This window comes from Protopterus annectens, chromosome 4.part0 (assembly GCF_019279795.1).
Source record: "Protopterus annectens isolate FY-2018-M chromosome 4.part0, PAN1.0, whole genome shotgun sequence".
In the NCBI taxonomy this organism is placed as follows: domain Eukaryota; kingdom Metazoa; phylum Chordata; order Ceratodontiformes; family Protopteridae; genus Protopterus; species Protopterus annectens.
This window is the reverse complement of record NC_056733.1, coordinates 522,805,382-522,827,187: the sequence shown is the minus strand read 5'-3', so window position 1 is coordinate 522,827,187 and position 21,806 is coordinate 522,805,382. Positions and strand designations below refer to the sequence as shown.

At 40.4% G+C, this 21,806-nt stretch overlaps 1 protein-coding gene across 2 annotated transcripts in view; it reads left to right on the top strand.

Annotated features, from left to right (window-relative positions):
- TPCN1 (two pore segment channel 1) overlaps positions 1-21,806 on the top strand; it is a 1,721,246-nt gene that overhangs the window by 695,601 nt on the left and 1,003,839 nt on the right. For both annotated transcript variants that reach the window (XM_044068445.1, XM_044068446.1), the window contains exon 7: positions 21,219-21,253. In XM_044068445.1, the coding sequence (XP_043924380.1) occupies positions 21,219-21,253 (35 nt within the window). The remainder of the gene's footprint in view (positions 1-21,218; positions 21,254-21,806) is intronic.

Here is a 21,806-nt window from a genome sequence, read left to right as displayed (position 1 = left end):
TACAGGTAAAAAATGATCATTAACCCATAACAGAGAACTGGGACAAGAGACAGGATTTGATGTTGCTTGATCAAAAGGTCATGTCCCGGGCAAGTCAGAGGCATGTTTGAAGTCTATAGAAAGTGTTCATGTAGTATAATCAAGTCCCACATCTTTGTAAATGGAAGTGGTAATTGTGACTAGGGCTGATGTTTGAGTACTTTGTCCTGCATAAAAGTCATGTTGGGAGTGTAAGAGTAATCCATACTTATTAGTGCAGTCTTGAACCTGAAGGTGCACAGGTTTTTCAAAAATGTTGGTGAGTATGGGCAGTGCAAAGACGGGCAATTACCAAAGGACATCAAAAGATATAAAGTAGTCTGTTTTTAGTGATTGGACAGTAATGGCATTTTGTAATGGGAGAGGATGGCTCTGAGAGAAGAGAAAACCAGTAGCAAAATGCTCAGTAGTGAAGATGGTACTTGTTAAAAGAAAGTGTGTGTGTGTGTGTGTGTGTGTGTGTGTGTGTGTGTGTGTGTGTGTGTGTGTGTGTGTGTGTGTGTGTGTTGTCTTTGTTTGTGCTGGATTATTTCCTTATGCTTGGTACTTGTTGGGTTTAGGGTCTGGTTTCCTACAACCTCAGTTGTCTAAAGATGACAGTTGGTGCAGAGGGTTAAGGCTGTGAGTTGTAGCTTCTGTAGTACAGGGTTTGATTCTGTCATCCTTAATTTGTCTTTTGTATGACCTTGAGCGAGTCACTTAATCTGACATTGCTCTTGAGTCTCCCCTGAAAAGGGACTTTCTGTTCAGTGGGCCTACATCATTAACAAATTATTATTATTATGCATTAACTCATGAAAAGCAGCCTTGTAACAGCTGTTTTTACCAATGTTTGATTGCGTTAGATGGAACTTTTCTACATGGGCCTTTGGTGAAAAGGGTTCTGCCCAGTTGGACTATCCTGGTAAACAAAGACAAATAAATAAGACATTGAAGATGGTCGGATGAATTACTTGAGATTGGTCAGGGAGAGAAGATGATTTATCAGGTATAAGAAACAGCTTTTTTCACTTCCTTAATTAAAATTTTATAGACATAAAAATACGTTGTAATAAGTATGTTTTCTGGCAGAGTAGTACTGGTGGGTATAGTAGAAGGTCCCATACGTGCAAACTGCATGTTAGGAGGTGACAGAAGTTGCAGACAAAAAGGCAGGCAGAGTTTGTAAAGTCAGAAGGAGAAGGAGGGCTACCTGGTATGTGAAATGTGGTAACAAAAAGAGTTGGAATCTCAGAGGAGTTTTTCCATTGTGTTTCCAAACAGCATTCTTTGGCTGTATGAAGCCTGCTCTTGGGTTTGAATGTTTTCAGATTTTGCTGGCTTAATAACATTTCTGCATATATACTTCTTGGTGCTGTATAAATGAATGGTGGAGAGCATTACAGTAGGAACAATTCTAATCATTTTAGATTTTGGCTGGGATTCAGAAAGCACATTACTGCCAGCTCTAGGTGGGCAATGCCACAGTGCCCAATACTCCTTGTTAAACTTTTTTTCCTCCTCTGTTCACTCCATATATCGCATACATTCATCATGCAGTTTTTTTTAGTAAGTACTAGACAATTAGTCTGCAGAGCATTTCAAGGTTAGCCAAATAAACCTATTCAAAATTTCTCTCTGACTTTGAGTAAGGCAAGACAAGATAGATTGGGAGAGAATTTGAGGCTGTCCATCCAGTTATCTAGATTTACCTTGATGGTGGCAGTGAAGATGAGAGATACATTGGGATATGAATCTATCATGCCAGCATGTCTTATAGGTTCATAGATTAGTACTAGGCTAACTGCCCTTATGGGCCCCTTTAAGCCTAGCCAATTACCCCATGTGAGAATCAAACCCTGCACCTTCTGTCTGTAAGGTAAACACCTTAACCATTATGTCAACCTCCTACCCTGATGATGAAGGTTTAGTTCCTTTAACCAAGTATTTGATGTACCATTAGTTCTGTGAAGGAACAGAAGATCAAATACGGGCTGGATTTTTCATGGCACTAAAGGCTTGACATAGATCTCCATGGAGGAGCCTGTATGAGACTGAGTACAAAAGAAGGGCTACCAGTGTCTCCTGATATCTAAGATTTTTTGAGACCCCTGATTTTTTTAATTATGACTCTCTGAGGTCTCTCAAATTGTGTGGGATGTTTAGATAAATGCATACGAAAAGGTGTGTTATATTCAATAATGGGTTTGATAAGATATGAGTAAAAAGGAATTAAAACTTCTTTGGATCTGTTGGAGATGCCTCTGGAAATTAGATGCGGCAGATAAACAGCTTTCCAAACTATTGTGGAGATGTGATGGTCAAATAAGGAATTATCAGAAGAGTACCCAGATTCCTTACAACAGTGTCTGATTGGAAGGGTACATCTTCTATATGGTAAGTGAAACTGTTTTGTTTACCGAAATGAAGTATGCTACATTTTTTTACATTTAATTTATAACCGTTGTCCTTACACCAACTGTTAACATGGTCTAAGTTGCACTGGAGCAACTGTGAGTCAGTTGAAGATCGAATAACAACACCCACTTTATAGTCTTCTGCATACTTAGTTAACCATAGAGCAGAATTGTTGGCCTGAAGGTCTAAGAAATGTATGCAAAATAAGAGAGGACCCAAAACCGAGCCCTGTGGTACACCACTTGTAATGGTTTTGCTTTCAGCAGTGGCACCTGCTACTCTAACCAAATGGTTCTGGCACACAATCAGTTAGTAAACCATCACACAGTATAAGGAGTTATATTCAGATTTACAAGTCTATTAATAATGCTTGCATGTGGAATAGTGTCAAGGGCACTGGCCAGGTCTCAATATACTGTATGCACTGCATAACCTCTATTCACTGCTTCAGTTATTTTTTCAAAGAAATTAATGAAGTTAAAGAGGCAGGACCTTCCTTTGATAAAGCCAAATTGATGAGGGCTCAGGATTCAGGGTTGAAAGATTGTCAGTGTCCCAATTTATGAAGTCTGAGATAATGTGCTCCTTGGCTTTACATATGAGGGTAGTGAGACTAATGGGTTTATAGATACCAAGGTCCGTGGCTGGGTCACCCCTGTGTAATGGCATTGCGTAATGGCATTATAATAGCTGTTTTCCAGGCTTCAGGAATGTAAATAGTGGAGAGGCTTTGATTAAAGAGTTTAAGTAGGAGTTCATAAAGGCCATATTTGGCACCAATAATCAGGCAACCTGGTCTGTTGTCAGGGCCAATTGTTGAAGTATTGTTAGTGTTTGAAAGGGCTGAGAGAATTTGTTCCATAGTAATTAAAGGGGTGGCTGGGATTGTGGACCCTGTGGGTGGAGTAAAATTTGCACTAAAGTTGTTAGTTAGATTATTATGTTTACTGTGTGTCAGAAAGTGTGGTATTATTGTGGATTAGTTCCAGACTTTGTTGGGTGTTAGTTCTTAACTTCCTGACATAGTTAAAGATTTTCAGTTATTTTTGGTTTTAGTGGCTTTTTTAATTCATACCTAGCTTTGAGTTTTCTAATGGTTCCCTTAGTTTGCTTGTATGTGCTCTTTAGGTAAGTAGAATTAGACCTGTTATAAGTGTTCAGCAGTTTGTTTCTATTGTTATTTAATTTACTTATATGGGTATTCCACCACAGGGATTTGTTTTTGAGCTTCTCGTTATATTTGTTGTGGATAGGGACTTCCTTATGGATAAAACTTATTTCAGTGGGAGTAGACGTCAGAGGCATGGGTAGAAGCTTTAGCAATAGGATCCTTCAGAAGAGAATTAGAGCAGAATTTATTTAAAACATCAGGTAACTGAAGAAGGTAGCTTTTCAAAAGTCCCTAACACAGAGCTATTTGCAGGGGAAGTACCACCAGATTTAAGGGAAGAGGTCACTACGTTGTGGTCTGATTTAACAAGACATGATGATACGTGTGGAGTTGTGTAAGAAGTGGCAGTATTTGTGAGGATTAGATCCAAGATACTGGGGTCCCTAGTAAGATGGTTAACTGTTTGTAAAAGAGAGTTAGCATTTATAATGACAGCTTTTACCAGTGTGGCTCAGACAGTTTATTGATGGATAGTTGAAGTACCCCAGTAGAAAGGTCTTGGGTTTAATGGGAATTTCTGCTATTGCTTTAAGACAGCTATCATGCTCAGAAGGGAATTGGGAAGGGAAGTGTTCATAGGTCCGTAGGGTCATAGGTGTGTACTAGGCTAATGTCCCTGGACCCTTTACAAGCCTAGTCCATTAAAGTGCCCTGGTATCATGCCGCCCGATGTTAGTTCCCAGTGCCTCTATCAACTAGAGCCACTGGAGTGATCCCTGGGGTGAACTTTCTATTTCCCATCCACTCATCAAGATTTCTCTTGAAGAGGGCCAGTGAGGTGCTCTGCTTGACATGTATGGGAAGTCTATTCCAGAGCATGGGCAGTCTCTGTGTTATGAACCTGTCCCTCCAGCATGTTCTGTTGATTATGGTAATGAGAATGAAGTCTCTGGAGAATGTGGTGTGGATGGATTGGGATTTCTTTACATGTAGCATTTCTAGCAGTGCTGGGACAGACATGGCTTTGTAAGTCAAGCAGAGATCGCCTCTTAGCAGACGATATGAGACAGAGAATAGCTGGAGTTTTTTAAGTCTATGTCTGTGTATGACATGTGTTTATGGGCTAGGATCCTTTTCGTGAGGTACTTTTGCGGCCTTTCCAGCTGTTGCATGTGTCTAGTGACATACATGCCAAATGGGGCATTATACTCAATGATTGGGATGGTGTGTTCTATAGGTAGGTATGAAGTAGTAATTAGTCTTGTTTAGGATGATTTGGACTTCTAGGAGTTCACATATGGTTTCCCAGGGAATCTGTTGCGAGGTGATGATATCCTTGACAAATACTGATAGTCCCCCCACAACTGCCAATGGGTCTGAAGACAGACATGATAGGTATTATACCTAGGGATATAGGGAGTGCTTTTATTGCTCTGAAACCACATTTTTGTAGCTGTACATATATGAATGTGTTCAAGTTGCAGGAAAGCCCCAATTCTGTACTTCCCTTTAACTTCACTCCTCCACCTCATGGCCATTATTGTGTTTGCACTCTTCTCAGAAATTCCATGTATTTCTGTGAAATCTGCCTCTTTCTTTATCTAACGATTCAATCTCCAGTCCTTTTATTTATTTTGCATGGTTTGGTACTTCCATTATAGCAGGTTTAGATTTTCATTTCTGTTTTAATTGCTTTTTTAGCCGCTAGTAACATTAAACTTAAGGCATTACTATATTGTCAGTTCTGATTTATTTATTTATTTGCTTTAGTTTGCCAGGAAAGCCTGTCTGGGAACTGAAGTGCCCATTTTCAGCAGAGGCCCAAAGAGAAAAGCAATAAAACAAGGATGGAAATACATTTTTTGACAATTCAAAAGAAAACAGTCAAACATTATTTGCAAAGTATTTCAAAGCAAATGAGCAAAAACATTATCATATTATATTAATGAAATACACGATCTTATATCCTAGCTGAAAAGATTTATTTCTTTAGTTAGTACCATCTGTTATCTCCCCACCCCAACCACCATTTCTGACAAAAAGTACTCTGTAGGGAATTTTTAGTTTGACAACTCAAAATATGTTCCTAATTTCCTCATTCTTCCTCATCACAATTCCAACATTTGGTATCTGCCTGTGGGGAATACTGTGAAGTCTACTTAAGAGTATAAAAATACCTATGTGCACACTTCCATACAAGAATCTGAAACCTCTTGAACTTTGTTGTGTAGTTGGAAGCCCTGCAGATTTCTTCCCATTGTTCCTTTTTAATTTGCCTTTCTGATCTGAAGTTGTCAATCTTCATCCTGTCATCACCTCTGGGTTTGGTTCCAATCCTTCAGAACTGACTCGGCTGTTACTACAGCTCGTGGAATGCAAAAACTGTTGAGCACATCCCTTTCCCATAATGCTTCAGGTAGATTACCTCAGCTCTCATTTGTCACTTTCAGCTTCAGACCTGGTTTCTCCATATCGCTCTCGAGCCTAATAGTTAAGTTTAAATTTTACTTTAGAATCAATTCCTTTCTCTTTGAAAACTAATTAAAACCTTGTTTTTTCTTCTATCACATCTTCTAAGCTTTCAGACATTTTTTAGGTGGAGGTATTTTCACTTGTTCTAATTTCTTTCCTCTTCTCTGACTACCATTAGGTAGCTCTCTTAATACCATTGCTGGTATCCATTCCCTTCCCTCTTGCTGCTTGGTAAGTCTTCTGTTACCATTGTTGGTAACCTTTCCTTAATCAAAAAAAAATGTTTTCTGTCCTTTTTGACCTTTTACCTCAGTGTGTGTGTGTTTGTGTATGTGGACCATTGCCATCATATCTTCTGCGAAAGCTGGCTGGCAAAGAGAAGACTCAGACTGGTTTTAAAAAATGGTCTAAATGCAGTCATAAAATTTATTTTTCTGACCGGTATTCTCTCTGCGTGTATTGTTTGGGTCCCTTGCACTTGCAAGAGGACTGTTCTATCTGTCATGCTTTCAATCACAGAGTGTTGGTAGATAGAAAGAATAAACTGGTTCTCTGGAGAAGACCAAACATAAATCTGGGCATGCTTCTTCCTCCTCCTCCTCCTCTAGATCCTCAGAGGCAAAGAAATGAGCTGTCTTGGTTCAGAGTACTTCCTTGGCACTGAGCACCAAACAGAAAATTACATCAGAGCTGAGGTCTAAATCATTGACCCGGAAGGATACTTTGGAACCGACTGCTGCTTCCTTGGTTTTGACTGCTTTGTTGGCTCCAGAACAGTCATCTCCACCGATTACTACTCTACCAAGGACAGGGTATTCTCCTTCACTGGACCCCTTTGCTGACAGACCACTGTCTCCTGTTTTAGATAGACCAAAGTCTCCCTTGGTGGTCTCCATCCGTTCTTCCAGGAGTCTTACTGATGTCGACTTGGATTTGGGCCCAAGGCGTGTCAGGCATGCCGTTGGCTCCTACACCTTTGTGCAGGCACCGACACCTTCCACTTCCAATCTTCCTCCTCTAACCTCCACAGGTACCTTAGAGTCTTCAGTTCCAAGCTTCCCAGAACTGACCATGTTGGTTCTGAAAGTTTCTTTCTCTTTGGAATGGACAAGTGCTGTGAGCACTTCGGTTGTGTTGGAACTGGAGTCCTCTTGGGACTGTAGCCTGGTTCTGAGTCATTAGGGTCTGCTCCCAGTTTTTCAGAGCACTCCCGGCACCTTGGTAAACTGGCATGGATGGGCTTCGGTCTGACTTCTGTCTCAATGGGGACCTCTTTGGGACAGGGGGGCTTTGGTGCCTAGGTCTTCTTTTTCAGCCCTGGAGTACCCTTTCTTTTCTGGTGGGTCAGCCTTTGAGGCAATGAGCGCATTAACTACTCCCAGTACTAGATAATTTCCTTCCTCCTTGGAACCTCTGTCCCTGGCTGTCTCTGGTCTGGAGCATCAACCAACCCCTCCACAGGGTCAGCGAGTACCACAGCCTCAGACTACCCAGCAGGGTACCCCTTCTTTTTCCGAAACCTCCCCATGTGTTCCCCCTGAGGAGGTCCCTCGGAAGAAATCAGCAAGAGGAAGCAACTAGATTCTCCAGAAGAGTCCGTCGCAGAAGACACGGATTTCAGTGAGGGCAAAGGGTCCCCCAGATCACCTCCTAGCAATCTCCCCTTTGGAGGCATCCTGCGCATAATTAAGTAGAGAGGTGGTTGGAAGTCCCTCAACCCTTCGACTGAGGAATCCATGTACCTGCAGGCTTTCAGTACCTGCCCATTTTCTTTCTGGGTATCTGCACCTGCTGACGAGCTCATCGAACTGATCTCTCATCAGGTGTGGAAGACCTCTGACACAACCGAACCAGTCTCTAAGAGACCAAATAAAATCATCACAGCTCCAGAAGATAAGCCTATTTGGACTAAGAGAGTTCCTTTAGATGCCATGGTGGTGGCTGTGGCCACTAAGAATGAACTAGCGGAAGACAGTTCCTCTATCCATCCCCCCAACAAGGAGTTGCGGGCAATGGATAGATTTCAGAAGCAAGTTTATGCTTCATCGCCCTTTGCTCTATGGTCTTTGAATTACCTGGCACATTTTACAAGACTGCAGAGAGATCTGATCAAGGAGATCTCAGATACTGTTTCAGGAGCTGTTTCCGAAGAGGTATGGGATTCACTCACCTCTCAGTTAGCTATCCTGACATCAATTTTTACTTCATCCATGAGGCTCATTTCTCATGTTGACGAAGGAACGACAAGAGCACCGGGTTCAGGCATTTCCATAAGGATTCATGTGTGATTTTGCAGACCCCTTCATATTTTCATTTGTCAATGCACCCTTTGACAGCTCTTTCCTTTATGGCCTAGCTGTTAGAGACACTTTAACTAGGTGAGAGAAACATGGGAAAACCCTTTCTGCTGTAGGAGTATGTTTTTCCACTCCTCAAAGGCCCTTTTCTAGGAACCAGTGAGGAAGGGGTAAAATGTGGTTCAGGAAGTCTCAAGGGTCTTCCCAGACTCTACCTAGTGAAAGTTCCCCAGAGGCAGAGTGGGAACAACAATGGAAGATACCACCCTTGTGACAGAGGGGGCCAGGAACATCAGGGTTTCTGGGATTCCTTCTTCGGGAGATCCTTACAGTGCTCCTGAATGGAGGCCCAATTGTCCACCTCTGGAGGCAATCAGGGGTTGCTTATCCCAGCACCTAAAAGCCTGCAAGAAATCACCTCTGATACTTGGGTTCAGAGAATCATTTCCAGAGGCTGTACAATTCCCTTTTCTCTTCCTCCTTCCTGTTCAAAGGGAGACCCCAATGTTCCACCCAGTCAGAGGGAACAGGCAGCTATTCAAATTTAAAAACTGCTGGAAAAAGAGTCATCCAGAAAGTCCCACCAAACCAAATAGGATCTGGATTTTAATCAAGATTCTTTTTAGTGCCAAAAATGACAAGGGACTGGAGACCAATTTTGGATCTCAGCGAACTGAACAAATCTGTTTGAAAAACCAAATTCCGGAAGATCACGGTTCAGTCCATTCTTCCGTGTTTAAGAAAGGATGCCTGGATGTGCTCTTTAGATCTTCAAGATGTGTACTACCATATAAAGATGGACAGATGTTCCAGAAGATTCCTTTGTTTCCAGCTGGGAGTCAGTCATTACCAGTTCAGAGTTCTGCCCTTTGGTCTCACCACAGCCCCCAGGGTGTTCACCAAAAGCATGGCAGTAATAGCAGCTTACTTAAGACTGCAAGGATTCCAGGTGTTTCTATATTTAGACAATTGTCTCATTTCCGCTACTAGCAGGCAACTTCTTTTAACAGCAAAACAAGAAGTTCTACAGTTATGCGACCATTTAGCCATCACAGTCAACTTCAATACATCCTCGCTGGAACCCACACAAAATGTAACCTTCATAAGAGCATTGTTAGACACAAGAGTCTTCATTGCTTCACACCCTCCATCTTGATTGGAAACTATCCAGGCTCAAACCAGTAGTTTACTACAAAGAAACAGAGGTGCAGCTCGACTAGTTCTTCAAGCATTAGGATCAGTGGGAAACACCATAACTCTTGTTCCCCTAGCCAGGTTTCAGATGAGAATATTCCATTGTTTACTTGCGGTACAATGGTCAGTCCTTCAGCATCCCTTGTCAATGCTGGTATTAACCACCAACATATGCAAAAGAGATCTTCTGTGGTGGAGCCATTCAAGCCAAGTTCGACAAGAACACCCATTCATTCCCCCTCAGCCCAAGACCACAGTGGCCACAGATGATTCTCAGCTTGGGTGGGGGGCATTGCCAAGGAAAGACAGTCCAAGGCACTTGGTTCCCAATAGAGGCCAATTTGCATGTAAATGTTCAAGAGATGAGAGCAGTGCGTTGCGTGCATTTCAAGACTCTCTACTTCTAAGGATGATTGCGATTCAGACAGACAACTTGTCAGTGGTCTGGTACATCAACAAACAATGGGGAACCAGGTCTTACCCCTTATGCAGAGAAGCCCTCAGAGTATGACAGTGGGTGATGTCATCCATCCACTTTCTGATGGCAATGCAACTTCTGTGGAAGTCCAGTATGATAGCAGACAAATTGAGCAGGTGCATCCTTCTACCTCATGAGTGTTCCGTCTCTCTGTCCAAAAGTATCGAAAAGAATTTTCTGGCTACAGAGCTAGCCTTGCTATGACCTTTTTACCTCCCCTCTGAACAACAAATGCAGTAGCTAGTTTGCCCTCATTCCCCCAGAGGGAAAATTACCGAGGGAAGCTCTTCTCCACAATTGGTCACCCGGTCTCTTTTACGCCTTTCATCTGACCCCACTAATTTCCAAATTTCTACAAAAAGTAGTCAAGTTGAAGAGCAAAGTCGTCTTCATTGCCCCCTTTTGGCCTCGGCAGATTTGGTTCTCCTTCCTATGGTCTCACCTAGTATGAAGACCAAGGATTCTGAATCCAATTCTGGACCTCTTGTCATACCCGACCGGCATCAGTCACCCAGACATTATAGCTCTCAAGCCAACAGCTTGGTATGTCCAATTCCATTAGTGGCCAGGCATGATACACTGTCTTCCCCAGTTAAACACATACTTTTGGCATCTTGTAAACCATCTACTCACAAACGTTACACAGGTAAATGGAAGAGATTCATTCACTGGATCTCCCTACATCACCTTGACCCTTTTTCAGCACCAATCCATAAAATTCTTCAGTTCCTACCCTCTGTTTTCAATGATGGCGTTTTCACTTTTATGATTAAAGTTCAACTGGCAGCCATCTCTGATATTCACAATGGCTTCCATAGATCAGCTGTTACCTCGTATAGACTTTGTAAAGCCTTTTTATAAGCTATTCTTCTCTTAAAGCCCCCTTACAAGGGCTGTACTCCTCCTTGGGACCTCACATTAATGCTGCAGGCTTTGACACAATCCCCTTTCCAGCTGGCCTCAAGATGCAACCTGAAGTTGTCCTGGAAAACTATCTTCTTAGCAGCCATTACTTTGAATAGAAGGATTTTGGAAATTCAGACACTTTCGTCTAAACCACCATATTTGATTTTTCACAAGGATAGAGTTTCTATAAGGACCAGCCCATCCTTCCTACCTGAGTTTGTGTCGGAAACCAACCTTAATCAGTGCATTTATCTTAGGGTTTTTTCCCAAACTTTTCTATCAAGCGGGAGTACACATTACATTTGTTAGATGTTCATAACAACTCATTCTCTCTTAACAGAACTAAGAACATCAGGAAATCTGATCAGCTGTTTGTTTCCTTTTCACATATCAAATTGGGCCAACCTGTAAACAAAGTAACCCTAGCTAAGTGGATTTTGGAATGTATTTCTTTTGTTTACAGGACAAGAGGTATTTCTTTACCTATACCACCAAAAGCACATTCGGCTAGAGAGGTAGCTACTTCTGGTATCTTCCAATCAAGAACTTCCATGGATGAAATCTGTGCAGCTGTAACTTGTGCATCTTTTCATAACTTTTTTTACTTGTTACAAATTAGATCTGGTCTCTAGGGGTAGAGTGTCATTTGGTTCGATGGTGCTCAGGAATATCCATCCTTGAGTCCACTCAGAGTTCCAAGTAGCTGAGGACTCTGTCTCACAGGTGATGACAGGATGAAGATTGGCAAGTTCAAATAAAGAAGTTATGACTTACTATATCATTCCATCTGAATTGTCCATCTTCATCTGTCATCAACTTCCCTCCCTCCTTTCCCCGGCCAGATTTCCTAGAAAGACAGATGCTTACCCGCAAGTTTCCTTTGGAACATTCTTCTAATCCAGATATGGTCTCTTTCATTGTATTTATGCCTTCTTTCTCATGTCAGCACAATTGATCTCAGGTAATCTTCCCTAAGCATTATGAGTAAGAGATGTGCTCGAGAGTCCACGAGCCGTAGTAACAGCTGAGTCAATTCAGAATGATTGGAACCGAACCCACAGATGAAGATGGACAACTCAGATGGAATTTTATGGTCAGACATAACTTCTTTTCAGTCTTCTTATTCTTTCCTAACCTCCTCTGATTTATTTATTACAGTTGTCATGTAATACTTTGTATGCTGCACTAATTATCCCTTTTTAAAAAGCATCTTCTGTTCTAGGCTCAACTAAAAACCCTGCCAGAACTGGTCTTTCACTTAACACTTCTGTTTTTTTCTCTTTGTATATATTGTGTTATTAGTCCCTGATAAGAAAGCTCTGACCTGCAGTCCACACTTCTGCTTAGCCTAATTACCTTTTCCTCCTGAGTTGTTTGCATGCAGTACCTTGCTTAAAAACATTTGCACATTTTAACCACATAAAACCACTTACGGATGTACTAGAGGTCTAAGGTTCTTGTAGGACATACCTACTACTACCTTAGTTACAAAAAACAGCAGCTCCGTTTACCAGAGCAGCCCTGCTTATTGAATATCGGTTGATAACTAGTTGTGATAAAGTAGTGTTCAGTTAGTAAACTTCACAGAGAATGTGCTTCATAGGTTCATAGGTTTATACTAGGCTAACGACTACCAGGGTGTTTACAAACCTAGCTGTGCAACCCACCCTAGTTTTGTCTCTTTGTTCCTTGGATGTCTATATGGTGGGGTATGTTATTAAAGAAGTAACTAAGGGTTGTGTTGGGGGTACGTTAGTTGAGGATTAGTTTACTTAGTGTCAACCTCTGTCCATCAGAGACATTGGGGGCCAGACTGGGGGTGAATTTTCGATCTCCCATCCAATGATCAAGGTTTCTTTTGAGTAGGGTCAAAATGAATTCTGCTTCACATAGATGACAAGTTTATTCCATAGCTGTGGGATCTTTTGAGATGCATATTGGTCTGTCCAGCATGTTCTATTTCTGTGCTGGGAAAAGTTCAGATCTGTGAATCTTGTTTGTTTTGCAGATGTGCAGAGATCCAGCTGGATGTGAGGATGTCGTACATGCTAGGCATAGATTGCTTGTCAGTAATCTTTAGGAGACTGAGTACAGAGATAGGACCTTAAGGTGATCTGTGTAGGACAGGGTGTTCGTACCCTGGATTCTCCTGGTGAGGAACCTTTGAAGGTGTTCCGGTTGTTGCATGTGTCTGGCTAAGTACATGCCAAAGGGGCGGGATTGCAATACTCTGCTATATTGGTGGGTACTAGGTCCAGTATGTTTGATCCTCTGGTTGGAGTGTGCAGTATCTGATAAAGGTATTTGTATTGATAAAGTCAGAGAAACTTTGTGTCTGTGAATTAGAGATAGTGTATGTTTCCCATTCTGTAAAGGGGTTGTTTAAGTCTCCCATGAATAGGGTATTTGGTTTGACGTTGAGTGCCTCTAGTAGGTCTTAGTAAGAGTTGTTGGCTTTGTGAGTTGTAGAAGGTGACCTGTAGCTAGCCATGGCATGGTAAGGAACTTTGTCTATGGACACTTGGACATGGATGAACTCTCGGGAATTATCCTGTTTAATCAACCCGGAGCTGTATTTGTTGCTAATGTAGATTGAAACACCTCCTCCTTTAGCCCCATCTCTGCTACTGTTAGTCTAAATGGGTAGAAGACATGGTAGCTTTCCACTGCCTGAGTACTTTCTGTGGCTTTAAACAAAGGTTTGGTAACAGCACAAATGTCTACATTCTCCAGAATGACTACAACTTGTAGGGTCTGGAGTTTCTTGTGTAGGCTCCCAACATTGACCAATAACACCTTAAGATTAACTTTTTTTTTTTTTTTTGCTGTATTGGTAGTTTAATCATTTTGATATTAGGCTTTAAGGGGGTGGATAAGTTTTAGTCAATATCCAAAATCCCGGGGTGCAGGTGCAGACTACCCTTGGCATGGTGTATTAACCATGTCTTCCCATGCTGATAGATATTGGATTCCCCTGGAATGACACCAGAAATTAAGTCCCTTATTAAAATTGGTCATTTTTCTGTCCATATTGTGGCATGATCCTTAGTGAAAGTAGAGTGCTGCTCAGTGCACAGCATATTCCTGTCTGTGACACATTTTCAGAGAGATCCATAGTGTCTCTTTTCATTTGTCCACTGATGTATGTCTTGGGTCATTTGCATCCACATGGACTATGACAGAATCATATAGGTACATGTGGTACAGTGACTTGAGTGCGTGTGATATTATGGATCCTAGCTCCAGACAGACAACTATTCGTTATTTTCTCCTTGCTCATCCTGGTGAGAGGGGCATCTGTGTGTCATACAGTAGAATCTGCTATGACACTAGTACTAGGTGAAGGGTTTGCATGCCATATGGGCTTTGTTCTTGGGGGCTCATTGGGTGTAGGCTTATATTTGGTGTTGGGTGTTGCTTTTGGTGTGTGCTTTAGAGATTGCTGAGGATAGTTGTTGCTTTTTGATGGCTTAGGAGATATTTGAAGATTGGAGAGGTTTCTTTTAAGTGCCTCAACATAAGAAGGTCTATGTGTGTGTGTGTGTGGTGACTGGTGTGTGTTTATATTCTGGAAAACCTTGTTTCTAAGCAAGATTTTCATCTCCAAAAAGTTATGTATGTACATCTCTCGCATACTGTGTTAGTTTCTTTAAGGATTAAAAGAATATCTGAGTACATGAGACAATTGATACATTATCTCAGGATGCCCTTATCTACCAAGTGGCCACAGGGACATTAAGAAATTGCAAATCCATGTTGTCAGGACCTGTATTAGGTTTGGGCTATTATGGTTTAGGGACTTGATTTTACAGGAGTCACCTGAGTTGTGTCTGGGGTTAAGACTATATGTTAGATACTGCTATGATATGATACTAGTGCTGTTTAATACACTAAATAGCTGTCCTAAGCATTAACTCCACTTTCTGTGCTACATGTTAAAGTCTTTAGTAGTGATTTTATAGGTTTGCTGCTGTACATGGTACTGCTAACAGCCACTGTGAGGTGAGCAGCTTCTTGAAAACTCCCTAATTTATAGCAGTCAGAAAAAAGCTGAACACTAACTCTTGTGCCTTCTGACCAATAAATGACTACACTTTGAGCTTCCTGGAGTGCTTCCCAGCTCAGGGAGACCAGGTAAACACCTTCTGCCACAAGATGGATGATCCTGGAACTTTTCAATGTAAATGCAGCTCACAAAGTGCAGATTAACACCAAACAGCTAAGTCCCTAAAAGCCCTCTGACTGATAAAACAATCTTACTCTAAGCCTCCATGTCTGTTTTCCAACTCAGACTGACCAGGCTACCTTTCTACTCCCACTGGACACACTTTAATTAGCCAGAAGTGAAAAGGTATGAGAAACAAATCAAATAAATAGCTACAGCAGGTGATTATAACTTTAAGCCTCCCTATGTGTTTTTCTTCTCGGACAGACCAGGCTAACTTTCTGCTCCCACTAGAATTGCAGTCCCAGTCTTCTTAATGTAAGAACACACTTTAGTTAGCCACAAGTGAAAAGGTACCAGAGACAAATCTGTCAACTGTTTGCAAGTAATTACAAGGTGATTCAAAGGCAGACGAGCGAGCAATGAGGAACATACACATATTAGGGCAATTTCAAAGTATGATAACAGAAGGGTCTTCCCAATTTCTTCTGTCAGTGCCCATTAAGATAAGCAGAGGTAATAAGACTGAGAGGTGTTTCTAGAGCCAGGTATACAGAAGATGAGATTGGGAATAGTTTCCACGGCCAGTATACAGTAAGGACAGGCAGCTCAAAAGCTTCCAAGTATAAAAGTACAACAGGAAGAGGGTGGGTGGGAGTGGAACAAATTCATAAGAGAGCTAGTAAAATGCAGTAAAATTAGAGCCCAGTCAGAACACCCACATCCAGCACAGAAGCCAAAAAGCACTGCAGACTGTAAAAATGCCTTAAATTAATAGCTTTAACTACAGATAAAGATCAAACACAACACATACAACTGATTTAAAAATTAAGATAAGTGTAATGTTTTAATGTAGTTTAAATGTACTTCCCTGGATGCATAATGTAGTCCAAATGCTCTGTTTTCAAGTTTCCAAGCTTCCAGCAGTCCAAAGAGTAAGACAGGTGACTGCTTGTGTAATGTAAAATACCAGGGATGCTGGGTTAATTACCACACACTGTAGTTACATGTCACACAACTGGCCTAAGTTGGCTTTTTGTTTTAAGTATGAAAAGTGACTGTAGCATAGAATTAGATGAGCAATGTTCATGCTTAAGAGTTCAGAAAGTTAACAATGGATATTGTTTGAAAAAAAACAAATTAGATGAGCAATGTTAATGGGGCGGCCACAGTGGTGCAGTGGTTAGCATTGCCACCTCACAGCAAGAGGTTCTCCGGTTTGATCCTCGGCTGGGGTGCCTTCTGTGCAGAGTCTGCATGTCCTCCCTGTGGTCGCGTGGGTTTCCTCTGGATGCTTCGGTTTCCTCCCACATCCTAAAGACATGCTATAGGTGGATTGGACACTCTAAATTGGCCCTAGGTGTGAGTGCGTGCATGTGTGTGCCTTCTGTGGAAGGTTAGGTGCCGGGCTGGCAACTCGGCACTGTAAAACTCCACTGCCAATCATGAGCGGACAGGTGATCCGCTGTGGCGACCCCTAACCGGGAAAAGCCGAAAGAAGAAGCAGAAGATGAGCAATGTTAATAATCCACTTAAGAGCTCAAAGAAACAACAATGAATACTGTAAAACCCAAATCAATTTTGTATCTGTAGTTTTAGATTCAGAAGAGATCTAGTAAAATGCAATAAAATAAGGGTCTACTCAGAACACCTAGGCTCAGCACAGAAACCAAAATGCACTGCAGACTGTAACAATACCTTAAGTTAAAAGCTTTAACTTCATATAAAGAGCAAACACAACAAACAAAACTGATTTAAAAGGTAGGATACGTGCAGCAGTTTAAATGTAGTTCCATCAGAAAATAACTAAATAACAAAATAATTGTGTACCTTGGGTGATGATGCTGCTTAAACACAGGAAACATGAAGGGTCACCTATAATACAGCGACAGCTAAGATTCATCTTTATCATATTGTAGCCTAATCTTGGAATATATGTGCCGAATTCTGCTGGATTGTTCCTGTTCACAGATATGCAGTGTAGCTGTAACGTACATACGCTCACCATATCAGCTGATATGTGAGAAAGCCATCTGCAGTTAGTGCTTATTTGGGAACTGCATGTGAGCTCAACATAGACATCACTGAAGACGCACCTCTTTGACATTTACAGTTTCCCTTGAGTTTGATGCAACTTTGAAAGGGATTATTTGTATGTAAGGGTGAGTAGATGGCTTAGACACCTGAAGAATATTTAGCATCTTCCCTTATCATCCAGAGCTGCCATTCTGTTTTATTTGCCAGTTTCATGGTTGTAAGTTTTCAGCGAAGCATTCATTGATTTCACAAGCCATATTATGTATTAGCTTTCCACCCCCATATCTCTGTAGCCTTTTCTTCCTACAGGTGTGGATGGCTTTTCCTGTGAGATGAGAAAGTATATCATTTATTATTTTTTTCATTGGTTGTGGTTCTACTTACTGTATAGGATGCTGTCCTCATTCACTGGAGGATGGTCAAATGGAATGATGCAGGGGCTGAGGATGGTGTCCTAACCTGACTGATGTAGCACCATGATATGTACCACCCTGAGTATAGGAAAAAGAGAAAATCCAGAAATCTGCCAAGCAAGAAATATCAGGAAAGGGATTGTCAATTTGTTCATAGCAAATGGCCTAGTATAGATCATCTGATTCATCAAGTACATTATTTTATTTTATGCTTCTGATATTACACGTTCAGTTCTTAGGCTGTTGCAGATAATCCAGAATTTGTACTGAGGAGACGTTATGAGTTCACCAATACCAGCAGGGATGAATATCACCATATTGTTTGAAGGAAATGCATAGACTGGGTTTCAATGGAGGAGATAGTTTGCCATTATATGGTTCCATTTTCTAGATTTTATAGCAGCAGTGTTAGAGAGGTAGAAGCAGTTGTCATTTAAGGAAGAGGGAAGTATCTGCAACAGTAGCTCATTACATTTAGGTTAAGAGCTATGATTAAATTTCTAAATCACACAACATCTTCTACTGGTACTGATAACTGTAAGGTTTATTTAGATATCCTAGCACCTTGGCAGGGAAGCTAAGCATTTTTGAAATTTTCTTCGAATTTTATACATCTTATTAACCAGTGAAAAGCACTTATTAGAAAATTATTCAAATAATCACTTTAAGTAGCTAGTAGCCAGTGTCATAGTACATCTGAGAGGCTGGCAGAGGAGGATGGGAATGCCCATCCTTTGGCAGGGGAGAGGGGGCTGTGTGTCCAGGAGCACTTAACGTAGTACGATTTCCCTGATGTAGGTGGGGGAAACTGTGATAGAGTGCTTCTATGAATGGAAGAGATGGATTAATTATATATTCATGATTGTGGAAATAAGTGATAGCTCAGCATGGATCATCCATTTCCCATTGTGGAGCTTTGCTGGACAGAAGTAAGGGAGGGGTTAAAGTAGAAAACCTCGTGACAGCAATATAATTTGGTGCTGTGCTTTCCCAGAACGCCTCAGTCTTCTTACTGCTCACTAGCCAAAATCTGTAGCGAAGAAAGTGTGGGGATGTAAGGATGGGCATTTAGCACCTGTGAAAGATGAACAACACCAGAGTCAACTAATAGTTAGCTACATGGAGAAAAATTGGAAGAAAAAACATAATTATTTTTAAAAAAAACATAGTCATTTTAAACCATTTAAAGCCACAGATGTTAATTTCTACCTTTTTTAGCTTTAAGATATAGAACAAAATATAAGTCATGTTATTAAGTATTGCCATATCACATCTAAAGTTAGACCCCTTAAGTTTTAGAAAGTTATAATTCAAAATAAACTTAGCTTCCATTTTATTCAGTTCAAGTATTCTATCACCTCCTCTGGGTAGTTTTGGCTTACCTAATACTAAATATTTGAAGTCCCTATATCCCACCCCCAATTTAATTCTTGAGTGCATAGGAAGCTATTGGGCTTGCTGTACTTTTTCACATCACTTCCATGCTGTGATATTTTGATTCTAACTTTTCTTTTTTGTCATGTGTGCCACTTAGGAATAGTACAGTTGCACTTTATTCTATATACTACCACATCTATTTGTCATATATAATAGTCTTACAGCTTCACTTTTTTTTTCACTCGAGCTTCTTAATTTTTATAATGTAAACTTGCAAATAGTACATCCTGAGCATTTAAACATTCCTATGGTAAAGCTTAAATTCTTACTTGAACTTACTTTGCTGGACAACAACTCACTGATATCCACTGCTAAAATCTGTTGTAGTCCATCCATTCTCAAAATTTCTATTTTTTTGTACTAATGTTTGAAAGAAAGTAGCACATTTATATGCACAGTATATTTTCACTACTACTACTACTTCCTTCTTTCTGGATAACCTGCTCTGCCCCAAGCTGTAAGCATTTTTTGTCGTTAAGGCTTTAATATTTGTTTGTTTTGGTTTAGCTAAAGAATAGCCCATTAGTAGTAACCTGTCAATAATATCACGGGCTGTTGTATTCTAATCAGCATCTAAAGTGGTATTTCTTCTGTATATGACAAACTTACTTAGAATTAATGTTCTAATTAAATGGGGAAGGTGTATACTTTAAGCATGTAAAACTATATTGGCTGATATTTTTTCCAGAATAATTTTGTTATGCTTGTCTTGTTGTTTACCAATTGTAAGTACGAAAAAGGTTCACCTTTTGATGCCAAAATATGACTTGTAAATTCAATTCCCATTGATTCCTGTTCAGTCTAAACACATCATTTCTTGCTTCCGTTTCTTTTACATAATCGTCAGTATATTTTTGACATACTGAATAACCAAAATCCTAAAGAAATTTCTGATATACATTAAATGTGTTTTCAAAATGTACCATGCATAAAATTGCATACTCTGGGGCAAATGGGGTCCCTATTGCCATGCCTCTGACTTGCAAATACTGTTTACCTTCAAATGTAATTATATTGTGCAGCTATGATTGTACTCAAAAATGTGCTGCTGCTTTTAATTGTCACATATCAGGCAGAGCCCCTCGCTGACTCTCTTCAGGAGAAATCTTGACGAGTGGATGGGAGATTGTAAGTTCACTCCGGGGATCACTTCTGTGTCACTACTAGACAGAGGCTCAATAAAGTAAACAAAAAAAGGGCACAGTAAAACCCATTTTTTTAAGGGGTGGCGTAAGCCAAATACACTCTGGCTAAGCTGATAAATGCCCTAGGGCATATAGCCTAGTATCAACCTATGAACCTATGAACTTGTGCAGTATTGTTGAATATAAATTCTTGTTATGTCTAAACTAAGCCAGTGGCATCCTTTTTACTCAAACTGCATCCTTCACTCTTTTTAAACTTTTACATCTATCTTTAGCATAAGAATCACAAAAGTGCAGAATATAGGGACTTGGCTTAATCTTGCTTTTTAAATTTTCAGAGATGTATGACATTCACAATACATCTGTATCAGTGTCTTTATGACATTCCAGAGAGCATTAGGCAGCTTGTGAGGAGGACCTGAATGGTGTCAGGTAAACAAGCAAGAGCTACTGCATTTATCTTTACCTAAGTTCACACAACTATATGTCAGGGTTTGAAATGTGTTCTGTGAAAACTATGTAATTGTTTCATTTGGGTCATGTAACTCCATGAACTTAGTGGTGTGCATACCATGCTGAATGTTTTTGCCTGGTTTACATGCACTGCTAATGCTTTTAATGAGTTTTATGCCAGTAAGTACTCTGGCCAGCCAATCTAAAGCTGATTTGTTCAGGATGTTGCATTTTAAATGTTGACAGTTTAGTCTGCAGCGCATGTTTAGGGTTGCTGTCTTGGGTCTAAGTGTTGTGGTACTTACTTTTCCTATAGCTGACTGATGCAAATTCATACACTTCCAAATCTGTCTAAATGACATTGGAAATCTCACTCAGTTTCATTCATGCAACTAAGATATCTCCTATGTGTGGTCTGAAGAGAGCTGAGCTTACACCATGGCTACCGTGTGTGACCTGCAACTGTCGCCATTGTATGAGGACATAGCAGACTTACCCATGATATCCATGTGGTTCAATTTTCATCGTTTTGACTGAGCTATTTGACATTTCTAGGTATGATAGTACTGAAGAAATTATATTTTAGGGTTAGCTTAGTTTAGCAATTGATTATGTTCATTCTGATGCTCTGCCATAGTGCATGAACGTAAATAACTTTGTTTTGTCTTTTTCAGGGTTTTACTTGTTCTCGCCAAATGTGTCAGATCCAGTAAGTATTTCATCTTGTTTCAATGTACTTATTAACAGGGAAATTATTGAAAATGTCTAATGTGATAGGTGTGCTTTTGGTGTGCATGCATCTTTATTTATTTATCTTTGACTTTGGAAAGGATTATGCACCTTGCATTTTAAGATATAAGTTTTTAAAACTTTTGTTAACTTGGGAAACATACTGTACTTGTGCTATGCTTATAATTTACTTCAAATTGCAGTTTTCCTCAGCTTATGACCACAGCATTTCCCAGGTTCTAAGAAAAGCTTGCTCCTAATTTTCTGCACACATCTAGCAAAGGCCACTCTATCCTGCTACAGTCACCTACTTTACTGAGTATGATTATATAGAACTGTCACTTACTCCATCTCCTATTTTGGTATTTCCTGCTATTCTAATGAATCAAGCTTTAACATGTTATCTGGTGACTTTTGTTTTACCTACTTCTGATGTAATTTCAACAGTTTTCAGTGGTTTTAAAACACCTATGAAAATTTGTTCTGTTATCTATGTCTGTATGAGTGACAGAACACAGACTACTGCCCCCCCC